The sequence below is a fragment of the Lucilia sericata genome, unplaced genomic scaffold (genome assembly GCF_015586225.1).
Source record: "Lucilia sericata isolate MDLA Ls3-8-SP2 unplaced genomic scaffold, ASM1558622v1 Contig000134F_arrow, whole genome shotgun sequence".
NCBI lineage: Eukaryota > Metazoa > Arthropoda > Insecta > Diptera > Calliphoridae > Lucilia > Lucilia sericata.
In genome coordinates this window covers 527930-555544 of record NW_023994166.1, presented here as the reverse complement: position 1 = coordinate 555544, position 27615 = coordinate 527930, and the positions used below count along the sequence as shown (strand labels likewise).

At 28.5% G+C, this 27615-nt stretch overlaps 2 protein-coding genes across 4 annotated transcripts in view; one reads left to right on the top strand and one right to left on the bottom strand.

The window, feature by feature from the left end:
• The window catches only part of LOC119600999 (probable serine/threonine-protein kinase MARK-A), a 66970-nt gene extending 54175 nt beyond the window's left edge, over window positions 1-12795 (bottom strand). The window contains exon 1 of the mRNA XM_037951611.1: window positions 12352-12795. The gene's annotated coding sequence lies outside the window, so the exon portion shown is untranslated. The remainder of the gene's footprint in view (window positions 1-12351) is intronic.
• A 53-nt stretch (window positions 12796-12848) lies between these two features.
• On the top strand, window positions 12849-27532 carry LOC119601000 (discs overgrown protein kinase). 3 transcript variants are annotated; one of them, XM_037951612.1, is made up of 3 exons: window positions 12849-13100; window positions 24242-24450; window positions 24517-27532. In XM_037951612.1, the coding sequence occupies exon 3, from the start codon at window positions 24587-24589 to the stop codon at window positions 25901-25903; it is 1317 nt and encodes a 438-aa protein (XP_037807540.1). In that variant the 5' UTR covers window positions 12849-13100; window positions 24242-24450; window positions 24517-24586; the 3' UTR covers window positions 25904-27532. The 3 variants fall into 3 exon arrangements, with proteins under 3 accessions (XP_037807540.1, XP_037807542.1, XP_037807541.1); XM_037951614.1 differs by lacking the exon at window positions 12849-13100 and adding an exon at window positions 13415-13557; XM_037951613.1 differs by lacking the exon at window positions 12849-13100 and adding an exon at window positions 14064-14155.
• Window positions 27533-27615: the final 83 nt, after the last annotated feature.

The following is a 27615-nucleotide window of genomic DNA, read 5'->3' as shown; positions in this document are numbered from 1 at the left end:
AATTTTCAAAAATTATATACAGTTTTGAAAAATAGACAAAATTACCTTTCCATTGATATATAACATGCCTACCTAATGTTTTTTAAGTGACAAATTAATTAGGGAAAACTCAACATCTTTTAGAAAATTTGCCTAGCACTATTATTTTCATCCATAAGGTTAACTCTTAAATTTGTTACATATATGGATGAAAATAATAGTGCTAGGTAAATTTTCTAAAAGATGTTGAGTTTTCCCTAATTAATTTGTCACTTAAAAAACATTAGGTAGGCATGTTATATATCAATGGAAAGGTAATTTTGTCTATTTTTCAAAACTGTATATAATTTTTGAAAATTAAAAAATTCGCGGAATACTTTTTTTAAAAAAAATTAAAAAATGTTTTTTATTCAGTTTTTGCGAAGATACAAATTTTTCAAATTGCAATAAAAATTTTATTTATGAATATTTTTTGATGAAATTTTACAGTTAGGTAGATTTTTTTACTCAAAATCCAAAATTAAATAAAAATTTCGAATTTTCTTATTAGAAATCCCGGAATTCCCAAAAAAGTTTTAAAAAATCCCAAAAATGGGATTTTTTGGTTTTTTGCCTATTATATCCATACCAGGGGCGGGGTTATCGAAACCCGTTACAAAATGATTAAGAACTTATTGGGTCATATAAAACAGGTCACTATAATTTGATATCGACTATGCGATTTGAGAATTTTTGCTCAAAATTTAATTTTCCATAAAAAATAGGGTTTTTTTGGATGGACCTGGTCCCCTCGGTATCAAAAATTTTTAGGTTTTGTTTCATTTATCGTATTTTATGTAAAGTCAGCTTTCCAAAAAGTATAAATTCTATATACATCTTCTTAGAAACTTTTTAGATAACTTAAAAAGAAAAAGATACTTTTTTCCCAAAAAAATGTCAAAAAATCGCCTTTTTTTAATTTTTTAAATTTAAATGCCTATAACTTTGGACTCAGTCATGATTTTTACATAATTCTTTCACTGCTTGGTATATAAACTTGTTGTTAAGCAAATAAAAAAAATGGCGAAAATCGGAAATATTTGGACCTGCTATTATCAAAAAAACTAAAGTAAGGACGGTAAAAATTTTAAAATTTTAATATTCAAATGCGAATATCTCCTAAACTATAAGAGATAATTTACTGCTACGACGACATTTTTTATAGTGCTCGATGAGGAGATTCTATATACGAAATTTTTTTTAAATCGGAACTCAAATGAAGAAATAGGATCGTTTTAAAAATTTAACATAGCCGAGGTGTCCTAATTTGAGGACCCCCCGCCGGGCCCCTGGTTGGCCTATAAGGTCCAAATTCAAAACCTAAACTCGACAACACCTCCTCTTTGTGCATACCAAATTTCATTAAAATCGGATTAACCGTTTAGAAGTTACCGAATTATTTCCCTCTTTTTTTTTTCCTATACCACTGTGCGACGTTCAAGCATTTTCAGAGGGGGACTTTGCAAGGCGACTGGGGTTAAATAAGGGCCGCTCATTACGACATTTTGCTGTATCATTTATGCTTGTATAAAACGTAGCTGTGCCTATTTCCCGGTTATATGGGGGGCTAGGTGAAATAATGGACCGATATATACCAAAATCAAATGGTACAAAATTAATGCGAAATTTGGTACAAATTTCATCCAATTATCTTCAAAATTGCGACCTGCAGTTTGATAACATGGACAGACGGGCGGATGGACATGGCTTAATCGACTCAATGAAAATTATTCTGAGCCGATTGGTATGCTTTACATCAGCACAAATCCAATATACCCTCTCCATTAAAGTGGTGTAGGGTATAGATAATGTCTAGTTTCTATGTAAACGTGTTTAGGGTGTCCCGTGGACCATTTCTTTTTAGGAATACCTCATAAACGGTAAATACAAGAAATGGGAATACCTCATAAACGATCAGCATTAATGTACTGAACGCGAGAAAAATAAAAAAAATAGTTTTTTTTTAAAGGGGCCTCAGTCCCTACCAATGATTGCTAATCTGTACAATATGTTTAAAAAACTTATCTGCAATCTTTTCGAAATAGGTCTCAAAAATTGAGCTTATCGCGAAGAAAAAAGTATGTATTAAAATTTTTGTTAGACTATTCTTGGTCCGCAAAACGACTTTTAGTGCATTATAATAATGGTATTTAGATACATATAAAATTCCTTTTGTACTATATGCAGAGCCAAATAACAATCTCGATTAAAACCTGCTTATTTCCCCCATTGTAAAAATATTAATATAAATTAAATACACACGTGTGTAATTTTATTTTATGGCGCTTAATATTTAACTAGTTTTATTTGTAGGGTCTTTGAAAGGAAATCATATCATATCTTAGAATATTTTTACAGCAGACAGTCATTAGTAAATAATATTTAATGTAAATACATACATACATATGTATGTACCTTAAGTTACAATTTTTGACAAACAATTTTTAGATTAAATACTTATGTATATAAAAATCGATTAAATTTGTAAGTTGTATTTCTACATCAAGTAATCCATTAAAAAGAAATTTTACAGAACAATTTAAAAATGCGAAATGAAGAATTCGCTAAGAAATTTATAGCAGATCAAAGGTCTCCAAATAGCTGCCTGTATTTTTTAATTATTTTAAAATCAAAATTTTAAATCATCAGGTTAAAAGTGTCTTCAACACTAGATAGTTCAAAACTAATGTACACAGTTCAGCTGTGCCCTAAATTTGTCATCATAATTAAATATTATGTCATATAATTTATTTCTTTTTATATTAATATAAAATTGTTCACTTCCTTATCCAGGTGCTTGTTGGAAAAATTAAGAGACAACAACAATTTTAGGGTGTCTTCATTATAACTTTCTTATCTAATAAATACGTATTTATATTGCTAAAATAAAAAAACATTTCTTTTTTATTTCTTCTCCTTCATATCAGTCAGCCAGTCAAGTCCCACAGATAGTTAGCACGATTTCCTTCCCTTTGTCGTTATTAAAACATCAACAAGTTTATACATACAAACATAAATACATAATTGAATGTACATTAGACCGACTCATAAAAAATATTTTAGGTTTAGGTGTTGTCTGTTAGTGAGCAGGTTCTGGAGAAAATCTGAACACGATTTTATATGTTTAATTCAAAATTGTAATCAGCCTAAAAAATCATAAAACAAAGCAAAATAAATTTTGAGAGGGATGACAAAAACACGATATTTCATTCCATATAGAGTGAGTCAGTCTAATATACATACGTATTTATAAAAATAACGCGCACTACGAGTATAGAAATAATTTTAAATACATTTTTCAAATTTGTAATACAATTCCTTAAAAATTCACATGCAGGGGTAGATAAGAAAATCAGTAAAAATATCAAAAATATAAAAGGAAAAAAAAAATACAATATAAAAGATATAAAGTATTTATTTATGTATGAAAATTGCATTTGAAAATCAGAAAATAAAAATACTACATACATACATACATTCATATTATAGAAATATATTTTTTATGAATACAGAAGGTAATCAAAATGATTCGTAGACGAAATTTATCTTTATAGAATAAATAAATATTTATGAATATGTACAATTTTTAAGTTTAAATAGGGTAACACAACATCCATAACATTTTCAATATTTATTTAAGGGGGTGAAATCAAAAATGTAAAAAAAAAATATTTATTTAATTTTATTAAATTTTGTATTTATAAATACTTAATGATAAAATACTTATAAATATGTATACTTTAAATTTCCTAGCTTTAAATATGTAGAATAAAACAACAAAGTTTACGGTCAATATATAACATTTAAATTTAATCTAACACACCTTGAAAATTGTCGAGACAAAACAGTGAAACAAGCCTACAGAAAGCTCAAGCCTGATAAGTCTCAACCTAGAAATAGATTTTCATAATTTAAACATAATATTGGCTCTAAGTTTTGAATAAGATCTAAAATCTACTCGAGTTTATCAATTAAACGTTTAATTTAGAAAATAATGAAAATCTGTAATAACTTAAATTTTTACATATGGGCAATTCCATAAAAAGGTAAACCACGACCGAAAAAATAAAACTCTTAAAACTTTTGTATTTTTAAAGATAAAGATAAAATTGGCCGTCATGCTACCGGACCCGTAAACAAGTTAGAGTGCTATATTAAATACCCTTCACCAGCAAGCTACTTTTTAGTAAAACCCATTTAACTATCTAATCTTTAGATAACTTGGCAAAATTTTTGTTTCCGCATTGAGGGTACTAACATTTATGCACATGTCAAACTAATTTTAATTAGGTCCAGAAAATTTTATATTAATAGGCACTGGCCGGCCAGTTCGAAAACATTTTAATAGAATGATTTATCTATACACAGAACATATTCATTTTGAATTTTATCCTGATATATAATCATTTAATAACGAATTAAGTGGTGTTAAGTGATTTGCAGAACTATACCTTATATGGAAGCTAAGACAACTTATGGACCGATCCGGAAAAAAATTCCGTAAAATGATTTATATATACATTTATGCCGAATTTTATCTCAATAACTTTGATTGTCAATGTGCATTTGAGTTATTTGCGGAAATGGTCCTTATATGGGAGTTGAGACCAATTATCGACCGATAAGAAAAAAATTTCGTATAGTGAATTCAAGTCGAATTTTACTACAATAGATTTATTAATTAATCAAATATGTGCGTTTTGGAAGTGGACTTTATATGTATAGGAGATATGACCTTACACAAAACATATTTATATCGAATTTTATCAAAATATCTTTATTTGACAAGATATCTTTATTTAAGTGATTTTTTTTTTTTTTTTTTTTTTTTGAAGTGGACCTTATATAGGAGCTATTACCACATATGGACTAATCTGGAAAAAATTTGGTGGAATGATTTGTATGCTCACAAAACATATTCAAGTCGTACTTTATCTCGATAGCTTCATTATTCAATGAAATATATGTGTTTAACTGATTTTCGTAAGTGGACCCTCTATGGGAGCCTATCCGGAAAAAATGTCGTAGAGTGATTCATATAAAGACAAAACATGTTTGTGTCGAATTTTATCAAGATAACTTTATTTATTTGTGCGTTTAAGTGATTTTCGGAAGTGGGACTTATATGGGAGCTATGACCAATAATGGACCGATCCGGGAAAAAAGTGCCAGAATAATTTATATCTTCACAAAATATATTGCATAATGATTTGAATGTACACAAAACATATTTTTGTCGAATTTTATCCCAATAGCTTTAGAATTCAGTGAAATATATGCGTTTAAATGATTTTCCGAAGTGGACCTTATATGTGACCTATGACCAATTATGGGCCTATTCGGAAAAATTTAGTAGAGTAATTCATATTTAGGCAAAATATACTTATGTCGAATTTTATCACGATATCTTTATTTGACAATGAAATATGAGCTTTTAAGTGATTTTCGGAAGCGGGCCTTATATGGGAGCTATGACCAATTATGGGCCTATCCGTAAAAAAAATGGGTGATTGATTTGTATGTACACAAAACATATTTAACTCGAATTTTATCACAATAGCTTTATTCATCAATGAAATATTTGCGTTTATGTGATTTTCGGAAGTGGACTTTATATGTGCATGTACAAAATTTTGCGTTGATACCGATATATTTGAGGGAGTTATTAACGATAAACTAATTTCCGGGAATATATACCTTTGTATGGGGGCTATGGGAAATATTGGATCGATTGTAAAGATCTTGAACATAATTGATCACTGGCTTGAAAAATGTGTGACAAAATTCATCGAAATATCTTTGGTAGTTTCTGAGAAAACTTTAGAAGAATTATGAAAAAAACGTAATTTTTTTTGAGGTAGTCTGAAATTTTTCTCATAACTTTTTACATTGTGATCCGATTTTGCTGATTTTCTTAGGATAATAATAAATATTCTGGGTGAATTTGATTGATTTCCTTTGCTTAGTTTTAACGTGAGCGTGTTTTAGGCAGACAGACAGACGGACAGAATATATATACTTTGTTGGGTCTTAGATGAATATTTCTTGGTGTTATATACCCTCTATCACCACTGATGGTGGTGGAGGGTATAATAACACTTTAAAGCTCATAATTATGTTAATTATAAAACTATAGGCAGATCTAAAATGTTTATAAATCTAAATCATACTGCCGATTTCCAGAACATTTGAATATCATTTGACCCTAGGTACCAGACAAAGCTTAAATTCAGATAAAGTTTGGCATAAATACATATCGCTCATTTACTTCAAGGCTATCATAATCCAAAATTCCGTTTTTTTAACGGCTTTTTTTTTACTAGCTTTTTCGGTGTGAGATAGATTTTTTATTGTAAACGTAAAAACTAAAACTCATGTTTTCACTAAATTTAGATAAATAAAAACAAGTAGGAAAGAATAGTCGGGCATGGCCGACCATATAATACCCTACACCATGAGTATATTTAAAAAATTTTTATTTTTCATAAAGAAACTTTTATGTTGAAATTTACCTTAATTCCAAAGTATTTAAGCAATTTATTGATAAAAAACTACTTTTCTTTATATAGGAGTATAGGTCAAACATGGGCTGATCCTCATTAAATTTGGGAAAAGGATATGTTTTTAAATAACAGTTAGTTATGTTGAGTTTCATTGCGATACAAATGGTTACAAGTCAATTTTAGACGTTTAAAAATTTTTTTGAAGGGGGTTTTGTATGGGGGCTAGGATCAAACAAGGGCGGATCATTACTAAAATCTGCAGTGTCATTTATACGTATATAAAACTGATTTGTGCCAATTTTTGGAGAGATAATAGTATATTTGACGTTAAAATGGCATAAAAAGCCCAAATCCGGAGGTACGGTTGTATGGGGGCTAGGTGAAATAATGGACCGATTTCAACCATTTTCAATAGGCTTCGTCCCTGTGCGAAAAAACATGTTTGGTCCAAATTTCATCAAATTATCTTGAAAATTGCGACCTGTACCTTACGCACAAGGGTTAAATGGACAGCCAGCCAGCCAGCCAGCCGGACGGACATGTCTTAATCGACTCAAAAAGTGATCGGTATACTTTAAGGTGGGTGTAGGACCAATATTTTTGTGTGTTACAAACATCAGCACAAACGTATAAATACCCTCCCCACTGTAGTGGTGTAGGGTATAATTAAATTTCAATTTAGATGAGAAACATATTGATTGAACTTTACTATCTGAATCTGGTTTAATTTTTCAAATCATTTCTTTAGTTTTAAAGTTATTTAAAATGTCATTAAATATTTTCCTCTAAACGACTTTGTTTGGATTATGCCGGTCTTGTAGTAAATGAGCTATATGTTTTATATGACCATAAATCCCACTGCCAAATTTTATGATTTTATGAATTTTATGTCAATAAATTGCTTGGACATGCATATAGTAGGTCGATTATATCCTATTACACTTTCTTTCATTTCTTAAAATTTTATCCTGACGTCAATATTTGGTGAACTAGATCAAAGGAAACAACTTTGACTCCCATACAGAGTGTGGTCCTCAATATTAAAGTTGCTGATTTTACCACCGAAATTTTATTTTCAAAATTTTGTCCTCACGTCAATATTTGGTGAGCTAGATCAAAGGATAAACATTTTAATTTTTCGGACAAAAATTTTAATTTTTCTGAAAAATTTTTGGTTTTTCAGTTTTTTACATAGAATTTTTTAAATGTAACATTCATACATTTTTTCTATGTGTAATCGATTTCAAAATATGTATGTGCCATCTGTTGCCAACTGTTGGAACCTTTAAACAAACAGACAGTTTAGGGTGACTTTCTTGTAATAAAAATATTTTTTTTTTTTTAAATAAAACTATAAAAATAAGAAAAAAACGATATTAAATTATAATTGTATTTGAATGTTATATTGCCTTTTTAATAAGTATACCCCTTCAAAAACATTATTTTCGTATTTGCATTTTCAATTATTTATCATTTAATACTGGCAATACTGTATTTGTTTTAGTACTCTTTTATGCAACCTTGTGTAAAAGTTGCCAAGTGCAAAAGTCAGAGACCTGTGGCAGTTCGGTTTAAGACTAGCCGCGGAAGAAAGTCAATGCCAACGCCGTTCCAACTCGTAGTTAATTTCAATAAAGCTTTTTTTGAACTTCAAATGAAAAATTTAATTTGCTATTGGGATTTTCTGAATTTTAAGAAAAAATTCAAATTTTAAAATCTTAATCTATATATATAAAATTCTAACGTTACTGACTGACTGACTGACTGACTGACTGACTGACTGACTGACTGACTGACTGATTCATCATCGCACAGCCTAAACGGTTGAAGCTAAAGAGCTGAAATTTGGACAGGAGGTTGGTCTCCCGCCAAATAGATCCACTAAGACGGGATTTTTGGAAATTCGAATGTTTAGGGGGTAAAAAAGGGTAAAAACGGGTAAATTCGGTAACCTTATATCTCCTAAACTAGAAAAGATACAAAAACAGTTTAAAGCTTATCGCCGTTCATTTAAAAAATAAACGGACAGGTGTCTGGTACTTTTTTAAAATTCGGCCCCTTTAGGGAATAAACGGGTAAAAACTGTATTTTGGTACTTTTTTCGCACCCCATGTATCTTTTAAACCAGTGCACATTCAAAAAATATTTTTCACTCCTTCATAACTTAACGAAAAAATAAAAATATGAATTTAGTACTTTTTGGATATTCGGACGTTTAAGGGGTTAAAATTGTACCTATTTTTGGTACTTTTTTCATAAAACATTGTTTTTGGTTTATTAACTTATACATATGAATACATAATAACGGGCTCCCACTACGATGTTGCAACTTTTTGGAATAGAATTTTTATTTCGTTAATGGGGAGGAAAAAAGTACCAAAAGGGGTAAAAACGGGAAATTTGATTTTATTCAACCACAATGATCCAATTTAGATAAAATTTTTAAATTTAGAAACACTAAATATCCTAATGGGGTGTTATTTGGAACCCCGGTATCAAGTGATATTTTTTGGTACTTTTCATTCTCCAACTGGTCCTTTTTGAGTTTTCTATGACATTGAAATAGAAACATGAAATTAATAATAAAAGGACTTTTTGCTACTTTTTCGTTCTACACAGGTACTTTTTTGAGTTTTCTTTAAAATTAAACCTAGAAACATGAAATTAAGCATGTAGAGCTCGGAGTAAATGAGAATCTATAAAATGGGACTTTTTGGTACTTTTTCGTTCTTCAAAAGGTACTTTTTGAATTTTCTATAATATTGAACCTAGAAACATGAAATTAAACATGTAGAGACCGGAGTAAATGAGAATCTATAAAAGGGGACTTTTTGGTACTTTTTCGTCCTTCGACTGGTACTTTTTGAGTTTTCTATAAAATTTAACCTAGAAACATGAAATTAAGCATGTGGAGGCCTTAGTTAATGAGAATCTATAAAAGGGGACTTTTTGGTACTTTTTCGTCCTTCGACTGGTACTTTTTGAGTTTTCTATAAAATTTAACCTAGAAACATAAAATTAAGCATGTAGAGCCCTTAGTAAATGAGAATCTATAAAAGGGGACTTTTTGGTACTTTTTCGTCTTTCGACTGATACTTTTTGAGTTTTCTATAAAATTTAACCTAGAAACATGAAATTAAGCATGTAGAGCCCGGAGTAAATGAGAATCTATAAAAGGGGACTTTTTGGAACTTTTTCGTCTTTCGACTGGTACTTTTTGAGTTTTCTATAAAATTTAACCTAGAAACATGAATTTAAGCATGTATAGCCCAGAGTAAATGAGAATCTATAAAAGGGGACTTTTTGGTACTTTTTCGTCCTTCGACTGGTACTTTTTGAGTTTTCTATAAAATTTAACCTAGAAACATGAAATTAAGCATGTAGAGCCCAGAGTAAATGAGAATCTATAATAGGGGACGTTTTGGTACTTTTTCGTCCTTCGACTGGTACTTTTTGAGTTTTCTATAAAATTTAACCTAGAAACATGAAATTAAGCATGCGGAGGCCTTAGTTAATGAGAATCTATAAAAGGGGACTTTTTGGTACTTTTTCGTCCTTCGACTGGTACTTTTTGAGTTTTCTATAAAATTTAACCTAGAAACATAAAATTAAGCATGTAGAGCCCTTAGTAAATGAGAATCTATAAAAGGGGACTATTTGGTACTTTTTCGTCCTTCGACTGGTACTTTTTGAGTTTTCTATAAAATTTAACCTAGAAACATGAAATTAAGCATGTAGAGCCCTTAGTAAATGAGAATCTATAAAAGGGGAATTTTTGGCACTTTTTCGTCTTTCGACTGATATTTTTTGAGTTTTCTATAAAATTTAACCTAGAAACATGAAATTAAGCATGTAGAGCCCGGAGTAAATGAGAATCTATAAAAGGGGACTTTTTGGAACTTTTTCGTCTTTCGACTGGTACTTTTTGAGTTTTCTATAAAATGTAACCTAGAAACATGAATTTAAGCATGTAGAGCCCAGAGTAAATGAGAATCTATAAAAGGGGACTTTTTGGTACTTTTTCGTCCTTCGACTGGTACTTTTTGAGTTTTCTATAAAATTTAACCTAGAAACTTGAAATTAAGCATGTAGAGCCCAGAGTAAATGAGAATCTATAATAGGGGACTTTTTGGTACTTTTTCGTTCTTCGACTGGTACTTTTTGAGTTTTCTATAAAATTTAACCTAGAAACATGAAATTAAGCATGTAGAGCCCTTAGTAAATGAGAATCTATAAAAGGGGACTTTTTGGTACTTTTTCGTCCTTCGACTGGTACTTTTTGAGTTTTCTATAAAATTTAACCTAGAAACATGAAATTAAGCATGTAGAGCCCTTAGTAAATGAGAATCTATAAAAGGGGACTTTTTGGTACTTTTTCGTCTTTCGACTGGTACTTTTTGAGTTTTCTATAAAATTTAACCTAGAAACATGAAATTAAGCATGTAGAGCCCGGAGTAAATGAGAATCTATAAAAGGGGACTTTTTGGTACTTTTTCGTCCTTCGACTGGTACTTTTTGAGTTTTCTATAAAATTTAACCTAGAAACATGAAATTAAGCATGTAGAGCCCGGAGTAAATGAGAATCTATAAAAGGGGACTTTTTGGTACTTTTTCGTCTTTCGACTGGTACTTTTTGAGTTTTCTATTAAATTGAACCTAGAAACATGAAAATAAGCATTTAGAGCCCGTAGTAAATGAGAATCTATAAAAGGGGACTTTTTGGTACTTTTTCGTTCTTCAAAAGGTACTTTATGAATTTTCTATAATATTGAAAATAGAAACATAAAATTAAGCATGTAGAGCCCTTAGTAAATGAGAAACTATAAAAGGGGACTTTTTGGTACTTTTTTGTTCTTCAAAAGGTACTTTTTGAATTTTCTATAATATTGAACCTAGAAACATGAAATTAAACATGTAGAGCCCGAATTAAGTGAGGACCTATAAAAGGGGACTTTTTGGTACTTTTTCGTCCTTCGAATGGTACTTTTTGAGTTTTCTATAAAATTTAACCTAGAAACATGAAATTAAGCATGTAGAGCCTGGAGTAAATGAGAATCTATAAAAGGGGACTTTTTGGTACTTTTTCGTTCTTCAAAAGGTACTTTTTGAATTTTCTATAATATTGATCCTAGAAGCATGAAATTAAGCATATAGAGCCTGGAGTAAATGAGAATCTATAAGAGGGGACTTTTTGGTACTTTTTCGTTCTTCAAAAGGTACTTTTTGAATTTTCTATAATATTGAACCTAGAAACATGAAATTAAGCAAGTACAGCCAAGATTAAGTGATAACCTATAAAAGGGGACTTTTCGGCACTTTTTCGTTCTTCAAAAGGTACTTTTTGAATTTTCTATTATATTGAACCTAGAAACATGAAATTAAGTACGTAGAGCCCGGAGTAAGTGAGAACATATAAAAGAGGACTTTTTGGTAATTTTTCGTTCTTCAAAAGGTACTTTTTGTGTTTTTTATAACATGAAATTAACCATGTGGAGCCCGGAGTTAATGAGAATCTATAAAAGGGGACCCTTTGGTAATTTTTCGTTCTTCAACTGGTACTTTTTTAATTTTCTATAATATTGAACTTAGGAACATGAAATTAAATAAAAGAGGTCTTTTGTTACTTTTTCGTACTTCATTGGTACTTTTTGAGTTTTCTAAAATATTGAATATATAAACATAAATTTAAATAGGGGACTTTTTGATATTGCAGATATATATACATTTACAATAATATTTATTTTATTCCATTACGATGAGGGTAGCGAAGCACACTGGGTATAGCTAGTTTAAACATACATTTTTTCTTAAATATTACCTGAATACTTACGCTAAAGCAAAAATTTTTTATACACGATATCAAACAATTTTAGCGATATCCGTCTGTCGTCCGTTTTTTTAGAAACCATTTTCTAAAGATCCCAAATATCTGCATTTTCATATCTTGGTATCATTTACACCATTCCTCCACAAATATCAAAGGAACGATTTAAATTTCGAAGAAAACCTTGATTGTTGCTATATTTTTTAAAATATTTCAGACGGTAAGTTCTACAAAAAAAGATTTCGGAGATCTTTCATAGAAAGTACTATGTAAAGTTATTTTACCCACATTCGACGCGGTTATTGTTTTTTATATAAGTCCTGATTTTTTATATGATAATTTAAAAAAAATGATGATTTTTCAAATACTTGCTTCCAAAATCCCACTTTTTCACTCGAATTATGTACTTATTTAATATAATTGAACAATTTAAAAACGGAGATAAAACTTTGCCGGCTAACAAACAATTATAAGCCGCCTCCAAAAATTTTAGAGTCTGCCGCCACCGTCGTTAATGTTTGTCGCCGACTGCCCAAGTGCGAAAATATGTCAAACGAAAATTCGTATTTCGAAATTCCACACAATTTTTTCACACGACAGAGCAAAATGGCGAACGTAAAATTCATAGCACACGGAAATTAAAAGAAAAAATCTAGTTTTTTTTATTTTAACAAAATTCTTAAATCAATGTTTGCAATTAATACCAATACATAATAAATACCAAAAATATAAGAAAGAAAACTACACAAAAAGAAGTAAGTGCCAAAGAAAAAATGAAAAAAGTGTAACATGAAAATGAAAAAAAGTAAAATGATTTTGTAGCTTTTAAATAAGTAAAACAAAGCAAAAAGGTGAAGGTGAGATAAAGGCAATAAAAGCAGAAAAATGTATAAAGAGAATTCTTATATAAAAAATACAAATATAAATAAATAAAAGAAATATTATTTTTCTAAATAATATGACTTCGTCAACAAAGTTCGAAAATGATTTTATAAAAATTTTTCTTTGTACAAAAAGAAATTTATGCTAAAAAGTGTTAAATAGTCTGATTGTCAATAACTACTTACAGCTGTTGAGTGAGTGCAAAAGAGACAACTATAGAGCGAGTGTTACAAAAATCACATTTTCGATTTCCAAAAAAAAAGAAAAAATTAAATAAAAACGAAACTTCCGGACGGACAAACAATCGTCTTGATTGTCGAACAAGACGAGGTGATTTCGAATTATTTTCTTAATATTTTTGTTGTTGTTGCTTGAGTATGTATGTATGTGTGTATGCGAGTCAGTTTTTGTAGTGTTGTTTTATTTCTTGTTAATTTTATAACAAAAAATGCAAAAAAAAATACTTAAATGTTTTTGTTAATAAATAATTGAAAAAGAAAATTGTACATAAAATGTAGAAAGAAAATATATTTTATTATTACATACACACAAAAATGTTGCGTAAAAAGGAAAAACATGTGGAAAACATTGAAAACTGCGTGCTGCAAATCGAACAGCAAACGTCATAAGATATATCAAACATAGAAAAATCTGAAAAAGAAGAGACACATATGGAATCAAAAAAGTATATAGATTTTGACATACAAAAATAAAAAGAACGAAAATTAAAAAAAAAAAATATTGAAAAAATGTGTATAAAAAGTAAAAACATTTGACACTTAGCAAATAAAAACTACTAGAAGAAAAGTTTATAAATAAATAATAATTTTTATATTTTATAGTCTTGTGTTATGGTGCATTTTAGTAGTTTGTCCAAAAACCAAAAGTGTAACAAAAAGTAAAATAAATCATATGAAAGAAAACTATGGTGAGCTGTCAATTTATTTAGAATTGATTTTTACATGAAATTTTAACCAACATTTCTTTTATCATCTCCCCATCATTCATTCCTTCTCAAGTTCTTGTGAAATTGCTGCTTGTATTTTGGTTTTATAATTTTTAAATTCAAATCTGTTTATCTTTTGAAAATAAATATTTCTATATTTTCTTTGCTTTTTTAATGAACATCATAGGTATTATTTTGTATTTACCCCTTGTCTTGATGTTTCCTTTCAGGTTATTGACTTGAAAAGAAGAAATTTATTTTGTAACTCAATTGTTTGTGTTGTGTCTAGGGATGCCAATCGGGACTGATATTTAGAAATCCCGGGATTTTCGGGAATCGGGAATTCCCGTTTGGCATCCCTAGTTGTGTCCCCCACCATTTTAAATTTTTCGTTTCCTTAATTATCATATTTTTTATTAATAACTTGCATCACGTTTTTTGGTGTTTTATTAAATTTATTGATTTCTTTTAAAATTTAATTTCTTCCCATAAGACATTTCTCTTGAGGAATTTTGTGTTTAAATTTGTCATTGTGAAATATAAATTTGATTTCAAATTATTGCATAAAATTAGTTTTTTTATCTAGCCTTTATATATTTTATTAATTTCAAATAACTGTTTTTATGTTGAAATAAATTTCTTGGCGATTTTTCTATTTTGTATTACTGTCATTCATTTTAGTTGTCTTTATTGTTATTGTGTTGCCACATGTTTAAAGTTATACAGGTATGGGATGTTTGTATTTAATGTGCATTCGGTATTAGGGAAAAGTTTGTAAACCTATACTTTTATAAACTACAGAGTTATGTTCGGTTATTTGGAGTATTGGAACAAATTTAGATTACTAAACATTGTGTATAGTAGACCTCATCAAACGTTATAATGCTAACATGATTTCTTTTTTCTTCTGAGTACAAAAATGGAAAATAATTGTTCTGCGCTATTCAGAAAAAGTTTTCGAAACATACATAGGTATAAAATACAAATTCAAATTTTTTTCTTTCGAATTAAGTTACAGAGTAACCCCCCAGGTCCGGTAGTTATATGCCTCCTAAGTTTTGATATATGTATGTATAATTGTACATATCAAGGCCCCTAAACTATATAATTCTAAGCCGCGTTAACTCCACCTCCGGTTATCGTTTCACCTGATATTGTGCCGGTTAATATATTTTTTGTATAAAAACTGTCTATCTTACCTTACGATAAAATATAACCAGATATTGGGGGTAAATCGAAAAATTGTGTTTAAATTTTTTATCCCATATAGTTGGTATGGGTATACTTGAAAATACCTTTCTATTGATGTATTTATAATATGATCCATGCCATAGAACCCATAGGGAGCCAAGTTCGAATTTTATATATTTTAATATTGAATTTTTTACAAAAGCATAGTTATCTCCTAAAATAAATCTGTATAACGGTAACTTTTATCACACCAAATGTTTTTGACAACATTTAGTGTTTTCCTATGATATATGTACATATGTATGTGACCCAGATTTCCATGTGTTATTAAAGTTTCAAAATTAATATTTTCAAAAATACTGATTTTTATCAATTGTTCATTTACTATTTATTCGATATGGATTTGGGAGCCAGTGTCAAATTTTATCTGTTTTCTTCACAACATCAAAAACACATTTTCTTTCTTATAAACATATTGAAACAAAAACAAAATTGTTGTTTTCAATATAAGTATTTGTAAGAAAGAAACTCTTCTTTAGCATTTAGAGATACCGACAGAATGTTTTCTAATTGTTATTTTCATAGTACCGAAATTCGACTTAAAATTTCTAGAGTTTTTTTTTTCTTTACCTACTTACCTATCACCTTCTTACATTTATTTTTATACTTCGCAAGTAAATAAAACGTAGAAAAATACTGAATAATAAACTTATTGTGAAAACCTCCTTGATTTCTTTTTATTAACAAACTTATCATGCTAAAATATTATAAGCAACATTTTATTAGATTTTCTTAGTATAAATTTATAATATATTACTTTGATGTTATTCTTTTCAAAAAATAATAATTGTCATGGTTTTTATATAAATATTCCTCTCCTAATCATCCCTTCTCGTAGCTATAGAAATGTTGTAATTAATATTATATCGCTCATTTGCGACAAGACGGGCATAACTCAAAATTCAGTTTTTTACTGATATAAAAATATGCACTCTTCTAAAGTATTTCATTAAGAAATAGTAAAATATCACAACATTCAAAGTCTTTTTCCTCGAAACCTAATTTTTGATTTGTGCCAGACTTGAAGTAAATGAACGGGTGAAATGTTGGAAGGAGGTATATACATAAATTGTTTTTGTTTTTTCTTTTAGCACCCACTTTTCAATAACCAAGATAAAAACATTTTACGTCCTACTTTCGTTGTTTTGTTTTATTTGTAAACAAATCGAATAATTTTGCAAATATCGATTTTAGTTACAAACAAATTAGTATGTTTCAGTTAATGCAAAACATTTTATTTTGTCGTTCTTTTCTTCTAATTAAAGGGTTTTAGGTCAAAGATCAAAATAAAAAAAATTATCATAAAATAGTTTTTTTTAATAAAATTTAGCTTTAAATTGTTTAAAAATTAACAAATATCAAAAAAATTATACAAAATTTAATTCAAAAAGTTTTTGCCTAAAAATATAGCTTTAAATTAATACTTTTTGCTTAGTATTATTAAAATTCTTTTGAAATCTGCATACAAGAACAGACAAACTAAGTGTTTAATTAAAATTTTCTAAATTTTTCTAAAACACACCTACTCTGCGTCTTATTTAATTAAGAGAAAAAGAGTCTCAAAAGTTTGTATATCAACATTTTTGTTACTTTTTTAATGACCACAATTCCAAAAACAAGAAAACATTTAAGCATAAATAACACGAAAAAAGGGCTAGTTTACTTTTATAATAAATTCTACGTTGTTTATTTTTCTATTTCCAACAGACCAACTCAGCGATCAGCTGTTTAGTATACAAAATACCGTTTGATTTGATTTTTTTATTTTGCCCGTTTTATTCTTTTTTTTTTTTTTGTCTTAAAGTAAGTGTCTCTTTACTTAGTTCAATCACCCGTGTGTATGGAAATTATACACGCACGCATTTACATGTATCCATCTATCATCAATCACGTCACAGTTTCACATTTACATTAGACGTCCTCAATGAATTGTCACGTTACACGCAAGTTAAACCATTTATTTTGATTTCAATGTAAAAAATAGCTAAACAATGGATGGTCATCATGAAATAAAGTACAGTGTCTCACATAAATATTCGAATTTCTTATTTTTTATGAATTACTGTGTTATTTTATGATGCTACTTTAAAAATAATAATAGTATTTAAAATTTTTTAATGAAATTTTATTAATTTATATTATTTTTACGAAATACAAGAAAAAAGTAATAAAAACTCATTAATGGTTTCCAAGAAAATGGAAAAAACCCAAAAAGGGTCATTTCAGGTACTGCGCAAAAATATTCGAATTTTTTCTAAGAACTTTTTTAGAATCCTTGAACACGTGTTTTATTGCCCATTAATTAACCCATTATGCAGGTAGTGGTTATATGGAATATTTAACATTATATTTTTTGGAAATTTGCATAATTATGTTGTAAATCCTTCCTGTGTAAGCCCTTAAAATGTTCAAAGAAAAAGAGTTGATCAATTCAAATTAAAAAAATAATTTATATCTGTATAATCAAGGCCGATCAATTAAATACATATATTTTTGTCTCAGATGGTCGTCAAATGATATGGTGAAAGCTTGGAGATGCCTTGGAATTATCTAACTTAAAACCAACTGTAAAGGACCCAAGATGCTTTGCCATATTTTGGGGTTCTGTGTCCGTCCACGGTGTTGGACTGCTAAAATTTATTATTGTAATTATAGACTTGTCAATTTTAGAGCAGAATTTGCATGCTAGTACCACCAAAATGGGGCTACAACCCATTCAATTTATTTTTCAACAGAAAAACGATCCAAAATACACGACCTGGTACGTGAAAATGTTGATCATTTACAACACTAAGTATCTTCTTTCACCAAATTTTCAATGGCGTTAATGTCTGGAGTTAAACTCCATTGAAAATTTGTGGTTATATTTACAAGAACAACTTTTAAATCACTCATTATCCTCTAAAACCACCATACGGTTGCTTTGCATGAAGAATGGGACATAATAACGCCAGAACTATTCCATAAATTGGTAGAAACGGTCCCACGACGCTTGGAAGTTGTTTTTAAACACAAAGGCTACTATACAAAACATTAATTTCATTTTAATTATTTATTTTTACTTCATAATGCTAAACTAAATATGATTTATACAAAAAATTCGAATACTTTTGTGAAGCTATTTTTTGCACTTTTTTTAAAAAAAGTTAAATTAGTTTAAGTAAATTATTTTTTTTTAAATTTTTAAAATGTGGTATAAAATTTAAGGACTGTCTGGACAACATAATAAATTTATTTATTTATTTTTCCCACAAAATCTATTATAAAATGATGTCTGTTTTCATAATACATTAAATTCGAATACTTATGAGAGACACTGTACGTATAATTGTTAAGAAGAAACGTAATGAAAATAGTGAAGTTATTTGTATAATAAATATAAAAAAAATTCTAAGGGTCTTCGAGTGAACACCTACTAAAATCTATGAATTATTATATACTTCAACTTCGTGAGAAGTTGGTTGATTCGTTTGTTATTTTCACAACATAATTTTCCGATCCTGATGAAGCCGAGTAAATAAAGAAGTCCATTTAGCAACGTTTGTCTCCCAATTTGTCGTTATGTTGTTGAAAACAATTTTCTTTGGGATACAAAGCTTCTATAATGCTTACAAGAAAATCAGCAAAATTACAAAATAACAGAAATATGGGTAAAAATTATAAATATATATAAATAATTTGAAACCAGGAAAACTCCCTACGCTGATTGATAGAAATACCTACTTTCCAACGATATAAAACTATTAAAGTAATTTAAGATCTGATCAGAAAGATCATATTTTACTTTTACTTTGCAAATATATTTTTTATTATTCCATAGAAAATCGTTTTCATAAAATTTTACGTTATTTGTTAAATTGGCATTATTTTATTTATTTATAAATTTTTGCATTCCAACAAAAAATATATTACATTATTCTTATCAATATCTGACTGCAAAGAACTTTTTATTTTGAATTTTTTACAAACTCATGACGAAACATTAATATTTATGTATGTATATGTTAATATTTATTACTTTTTTAATACAAAAGAGTCCTCCCGAAACTTTCATAACAAATACTAACCTAATAGTTGTTTTTAAAATGTACTTTTTTACGATTTTATTACTTTTTTAATACAAAAGAGTCCTCCCGAAACTTTCATAACAAATACTAACCTAATAGTTGTTTTTAAAATGTACTTTTTTACGATTTTATTACTTTTTTAATAAAAAAGAGTCCTCCCGAAACTTTCATAACAAATACTAACCTAATAGTTGTTTTTAAAATGTACTTTTTTTACGATTTCGGTATTAGCAATTCGGAAATAAAACATTTTATAACAAATTGTGCTAACATAACGTCCAACACTGTGTTTATAAGATAGTTTAAATGGGATTAATATAAATTATGATCCTAGTTTCGTTACTTATTATCTTAATTTAACTAAATATTATTGGCCAATTAAACCTAAGTTATAAGTGGGAAAACACAATCAACAAAAACAAAAGGATAATCTATTCGGAAGAAGAAAAACTTAATTTTTTAAGTAAATATTAATTTTCTGATTTGTTTTATCAATATTATTATTGTTTTAAATGTTTATTTTAATTTGATCTAAAATTTTTAATTTTACAAAAGTAATATTAGCAAAAAAAACAGCTGTTCATTGTTTATGTTTTCGACTGAAAAGTTGGCAATACTAATAAAGTTAACTGCTCTTAAATCCATAACTGAAAAACACAATCATCGGTTAAAGTCCCCCTAAAATTGTTCCGAGTTTAATCTAAAAGCAAGTTAAGCTAGGTTTAAATTAGTAGTAAGAAATCCGCTCTTAGAGAAATATTTAAATTCGTATTTTAAAACAAAGCCCAAATCAAGTTATAATTTATATATTTACTAAATGATGACTTTTCTTATTAACGTTATATCAAAAATGTTTATTTTTAGAATAATATTATAGAAACCGGCAAACAATTTTGGTTGTATGAAAAAAGAAACCCTAGTAACAATGAAGTTAAATAAATGTATTAATCATACTTTTTATTTTTCAGTTTTTTTATTTATTTATTTTTATTTTGTCTTCAGTCACGGAAGTATTGAGAGTATTTAAGCTGCATGTGCAGACAAATAAACAAACACATATACCCTCAAGAGACAAAAACCCATAGATACACAACGATTACCATTAGTTATCATGTGTATGTGAGCTTTAATTTTTGTTTTTTCGACCAGCAGTATACAGGGGATTAATACAAAATCTACTGCTGCTAGAAACTGTTGCGCCTGCGTTTCTTATGTTTTCTTGCTGGTTTTCAAAAACAAAAACTTAAAGATTCTCTCTCATTCCTTTCTCTTTTTATCATTATTTTCTTTATTAAAATACTACGTGATCTTTTGTGCCGTTTTTAGTCTTCATAATTTTTACTACCACCAAAAAAAAATTCAACCAACTGCTGGATTTGATTTGTTTGGTTCTTGATAGTTTGTTTTGTTGTTGATTTTTACCAACATCAACAACACAAACAACGTTGATGACGTTCAAAAGAATAAAATACAAAAATAAAACTATAATAAATATATTTCGTTGGCTTTAATGGCTAAAACTACTCATAAAACCACAACACGTTATTAACCTGAAAAATACAAAAAAGAACCTACTATAGAACTGTGAATATACTGTTTTTGTTGTTGTTTTACATTTCTTTTTTTTTTTTGTTCTGAAAAATTTTATATTTTGGTAAGTGAAAATTTTATTTCATTTTCATGTTTATTACTATTTTTGAATTTATTCAACATAAAATTTGTGTTTGTATGTATTATTTTATCCCCTTTTTTTTAAAAAACTCCTTTTATTTCGTGTAAAGTTCAGTTTACTTACTACCTATGAATTTAGTAGGATGTACAGGTGGTTGTTAAAAGAAGTGTTATTATAAGTTATAATATTATTGAAAAGTAAATGGGTTAAGGCATTTCAATGTTTTTTAGTGTCAACTTTAAATTGAATAGTCTAAAGTTTAGCCTCTAGTCAAGACTAAAGTCTTTTTTATAGTATAGTTTATAGTCAACTGGCTAGTTTATAGTGTAGTTTATTCTATAGACTAGTCCAAAGGCTAATCTATAGTCTATCCTGTCTAGTCTATAGTCTAATCAAATTTATACTTTAGTCTTGTCTACAGTAAGAACTACTGTCTAATCTATAAACTAGCCTAAAGGGTAATATATAATCTAGTCAATAGTTTTGCCTATGGCTCTCATTATTGAATGAAGTCTAGCAAAAATTCTAGAGTCTGGATAATAGCCAATCGGTGGCAATCAAAAATGTTTTGCCAGACTTATAATCAAAGTTGTAATCAGAAAATGTGTGAAGCACACTCCTTAACAATTCGTCCTCATCAAATATTTTTCTTCCAGTCTGTTTATTTCTTTATCATTTTTTACACTTTTTATTTTTCTTTTCCATTCATTTCTTTATCTTTATAGTTTTTTATGTTTATATGAAATCTTTCTTTTTTTTTTCATTGAAATCCATTAAAAATGTTGGCTCTCTCTTATTCTTAGTATTTGGTCATCACCTGTCAGTTTATTATGATACTCTCTGCTGGTTTTTCTTTCTTACATTAAAGTATATTTAATGTACTTTAGGATTAACCCATTTTTTATAAAGATTTTGGAAGTTTTTTAAAAATGACGTAAATGAAGATAAAATGATATTCTGAGGTTTGTAAATGTGTTTTTAAACATCAAAATTTTTAAAAACAATTTCAATTAAAATTTATAATAGTACTAGGTTAATATAATCTCGTATACTTAATAAACTAAAAAATATTGATAAGAAGTCCAATCATTATTAAAATTAAATATTGTAAATAGTGGCATTCTTTTCTTAAATACATTTTAGTTATTTGCTATAATATTACCTCAAATTTATTTTTATTTTTAAAAATATTACTGGGACTACAATATGCTAAAATTGTTTTGTGTTTAAATGCATATTACTTTCGGTTTTATTATTTTAAAAACATGCGTAGTTTGTATTTCTCGCTACATGTTTATAATTTATTTGTGTGTTGCACCTCCATTCATTATCATTATTTTCTGAACACTTTTGCATATCAATATAGATTATAGAAGATTTATGATATACATATGTATATACTCATCGCTGATTTACTACAAAACTATTATAACTCAAAATTTCGGTTGTTTTGAACTGCACCTTTGTAAAGCCTGATGTATAGTTTTATATTATTTCCGGTGAGAAAGATTTTTTATTGTAAACATTAAAACTAAAACTTACGTTATCGAGAATTTATTTAGATTTAGCCTAGAAATATAATTAAATATTTTATATAAATCTGGTCTGGAAATAGTTTTAAAACATTCAAAGCCGTTTTTCTATAAATTAGTCTAGTATAAAGTGCGGTGTATAGTCTTGATTATGGTATTTTCTATTGTGTTGACCTTAATTAGCTCTGTAGTCTTGACTGCAGTTATTAGTCTTCATTATAGTTTTAGATTAGATTTGTCTATAATTTTGTCTATATGCTATTGTTTTAGCTATAGTCTTCAATTATAAATATGTAAAGGCTAATATTTAATCTTCACTACAGTCTACTCTATTATCTAGACTCATGTCTAGTCCATAATATGTTATGTCCGATATAATGTTTTCTATAACATATAGTCTATATAGTCCTAAATGCTTTACAGTTGTCTTATCTAAATTCCAATCTATAGTTTTAGTCTAAAGTTCAGTCTATAATATAGACTTTAGAATCGAGTTTAGTTCAGTAGTAATGACTATATTGTATTCAATTTTTAATTTTCATTACATGGCGATATTTTATCCTTAAAAACTCATGATTTTTAAGCTCTCATGTATGTCTTTTTTTTGAATCTTCATACAATTACTAACATACTCCTCTATCATATTTGTTTACATACTCGCCGTTATTATTTCGAACACAGCTGTTTTCGTTTTTTTTTTTTTTTTTTTTTTTTGTTTTTTCAGTTCCATTTACAATAATGTACGTAGACTATATTTCTTTATTTGTTGATAGTGTGCTGTTGTTGTTGTTGTTTCAACTCAATTGACCTCAAAGCCTGGTATGGTTAGTGTTAAACTTTAGTAATTGTTTTTTTTTATTGTTCATATATTTTTAAGGAGGTTAACTTTAGTTTAGTTTGCCTGTTTTTTAATCGTAATATATGAAGCCAGAAAAAATTTAAACAAAAAATTTCACGTAAAAATTGTTTCACATCTTTAACAAAAATATATGCTTTTTTGTTAATTTAATTTAAACGATTTTTTTAAACACACTCAAGGAAAGGGGTGAGTTAAAAAGTGAAAGAACTTTGTTATTGATAAAGTTCAACAAGTTTGAGTGGCATTGTTAAGAAATCAATAACACATATGTACATAAATCTCATGCATTTAGTGCAGTTATGTGCACAAAAGTAAAAATCTTTTCAGAAACATTTAGAATTAACTTGCATATAATGTTTTTTTTATATGAATTTTCAAAATTAGGTTTTTGTTAATTAAAAAAGTTGAGAAAACTTAATTTAGGTTTTACTACAGAGAAAAATTTGATATAGTTGAATGAAAGAATGCTGGAGTTTGTTTAATATGGTTATTTTGCCCATCATAATAAAAATTAATTAAATTCTAACTAAAAATGTACTCTAAACCAATATTTAAATAAACAACATCTCCTTTTATTATTTTTTGTCGTTTTAAACATACAAAAACTTTATCACGTGTAAAAACTTTTTATAGAATCTGCATGAAAAAAACAACTATTAAGTTACCATCTATTTTTATTATTTACAGATTATAAAATCAATAAAGGAAATCCTATAATCAACTTCACAACATCTCCTCCGTCGTCGTCATTATCGCTTTGGTCACATACACATAACAGAAATAAAATAATAGAAGCAAAATCTCTAGAAATTTAACAAACAACGGAAAGTTGTTATAAAAAAACAAACAAAAACAACGTAGAAAACTAAAACATTTGGAGAAAAACAAAAAACAAGGTGAATATTTCAAAAGCTATAGTAAATAATTGTAAATTTATGGATGCATTTTTTTTGAAATTTCAGAATTACGCCTCGTCCTCCTCTCCTCCCCTTTTGAAAAACCCAACAAAAATAAAACACACACACAGACACAATGGAGTTACGTGTCGGTAATAAATATCGCCTTGGACGCAAAATAGGCTCTGGTTCATTTGGCGATATCTATCTGGGCACCACAATTAACACAGGCGAAGAGGTGGCCATTAAATTAGAATGTATACGCACCAAACACCCACAGTTGCATATTGAATCAAAATTCTATAAAATAATGCGCGGCGGCATTGGGATACCGCGGATTATTTGGTGTGGCAGCGAGGGTGATTACAATGTTATGGTTATGGAATTATTGGGTCCCTCATTGGAAGATTTATTCAATTTCTGCAATCGTCGCTTCACACTGAAAACCGTGCTGCTATTGGCAGATCAAATGATATCACGCATCGATTTCATACATTCGCGTGATTTCATACATCGAGATATAAAACCGGACAATTTCCTTATGGGCTTGGGAAAGAAAGGCAATCTCGTATACATAATTGACTTTGGTCTAGCGAAAAAGTTCCGTGATTCAAGAACCATGAAACACATACCGTATCGAGAGAATAAAAATCTTACGGGTACCGCAAGATACGCCTCGATCAATACACATTTGGGCATTGAACAGTCAAGACGTGATGACTTGGAGTCTCTGGGCTATGTGCTTATGTATTTCAATTTGGGAGCACTGCCTTGGCAGGGATTAAAGGCCGCCAACAAACGACAAAAGTATGAGCGTATCTCAGAGAAGAAACTATCGACTACGATCATTTCCCTGTGTAAGGGCTTCCCTAGTGAGTTCATAAACTATTTGAATTTCTGCCGCCAATTGCATTTTGAACAGCGTCCCGACTACTGTTATTTGCGCAAACTGTTCCGTAATCTGTTTCATCGTCTGGGTTTCACATACGACTATGTGTTCGATTGGAACCTATTGAAGTTCGGTGGACCACGCAATCCTCAGGCCATACAGCAGGCTCAGGATGGCAACAATGGACAGCAACAGGATGGCAATGGCCAACAGCAGCAGCAACAACAGACGACCCAGCAACAGCACCAACACAGTCAAAATCAAATCAGTAGTGGCGTGGCGACTGTGGGCGCCAGTGGCACTCAGCAGCTTATGAGCAGCGGCGGTGCTGGCGGTCAGACATTGGTTAGCAGTAGTGGTGGCATGATGGGTGCTGGCTCCCAAATGCTGGTAGGCGGTGGCGCTGGTGGCAACGGCGGCCTCACTATGGATGACTCAATGGCTGCCACGAATTCATCACGTCCTCCCTACGATACACCTGAACGTCGTCCCTCGATTCGCATGCGCCCTGGTGGTGGTGTTCAGCCGGGCGGCGTTGTTACCGATATAAGAAATGCAAAATAATATCTTATATTTTAGATTCTTTCTTTATTGCTATCAATCTATCGTCGTATATGTTTTTCTTTTTTACTTGCGTCTCTATGTTTAGAAAAAGAAAACACACAAACAACTGATTTGGAAACAAAAAACACGCGCGTGTGTCTGTGTGTGTATGTCGTCGCCCTAGTTTGTAGGAACTTGTATATTTTTTAGATGTTTTTTTTTTTTTTTAATTTCATTATTATAACAAAATGCAATTGTAAGTTTTCCTTTTCTTCTTAGAATTTAAAGAAAAACAATTCGTTTCATAATTTTTCATCATCACCAGCCAACCATCAACAGAATTTATAAGAATTATTTTTTGTTAAATAATGAAATGAAGATTTAATTTTGTAGAGAGAAGATTATGAAACATTTAAACCACTATTTAGAAATAGAACTACATATTTGTTTTTATTATTAATAATAATAATTTTAATTTAAAGAAGAAAATTTAAAAATAATGTTTTGTGAAAATTCGGGGAAAAAGTGTGGCTTGCTTTTAAAATGACGTCTACTCTTAAAATTTGTAATTTCTAACACTACAACTTAAAGGGGAGTAAGAATCTAAGCAAGTTAATTTTTTTTCTTTTGCTTTCTCTTCTCTCATCTAATAATAATAATATCTTCTGTTAAACAAAAAATTAAAAAAAAGAAAACGAAAATTATTATTTTTCCTTAACAAAAAACGAATATAAATTAAATGTTATGCTTTATTTTGAAATGAACAGAAATATACTATTATACATAATACTACATATAATTAATTTACCTTATGATTATTGTAATTTTATACAAATAAATGAAGTTTAAATATAAACAAAAACTAAAAAAAAAACAATATCTTCTCTCTCACTACCGTTCTGACTTTCAATTTGACAAAAAATAATAAAAAAAAAAAACAAATTTAATAATTTAACAGAACTGCAAAAAACATATGCTCTAAAAGAGATAATTTAATTTAAAAAATAAAATTGTACATTATAAAAACACATTTTACATATAACATGGGTTTGGTTTACTTTAGACAAAAAAATGTTGATACACAAGGCTGTATTTAAAAGAGAATTTTAAACTGCATTTCTTTAAAATGTAAATAAAATTTGCTCAACTTTTTAATATTTTGTTTTTTTGTAAAACAACTTTAAATTATAAATTTATTTTTTTAACTTGTTATTTATTACATTACACCTATAAATAATTCGAAATTTCAAAAAAAGATTTCGAATTTCATTTCAAAAAGTTGATCTCAAATTTTATTTCTCTTTTAAATTCATGCTAATATAAGGGTAGAGATTAGGAAAACAGAAAAAACTAAGTTTTTTTACAACTATATTTAGTTGCACTGCCAAACATTTCCTCCTTGGATGATATTCTAAAAATTTTCATAGCGTGTTTTACAAAAAAATTAAATGTCAATTTTAATTTCTTATCCAAGTGACTTCAAAATACTGTATGGATTTTTTAGAATCTTTTCAATTGAATTTATAAAATTTACTCCAGTGTATCAACATTTCATGACAACAAATTTCCTTTTCAATTTTGTTTTCCCTACAAGCAGAAATATTTGTTTTAATTGAATAAATCTAGATGTAAATCATGCATACTAACCAGGAAAAAAGCCCTATATATAATTATTAATAATAAAAATAATTAACAAATCATCTTAGTATATAGTATACAAAAATCAAAATAAT

Coding starts and splice junctions, on each gene's coding strand:
- LOC119601000 (XM_037951612.1), top strand. CDS start 24,587: ATGGAGTTACGTGTCGGTAATAAATATCGCCTTGGACGCAAAATAGGC.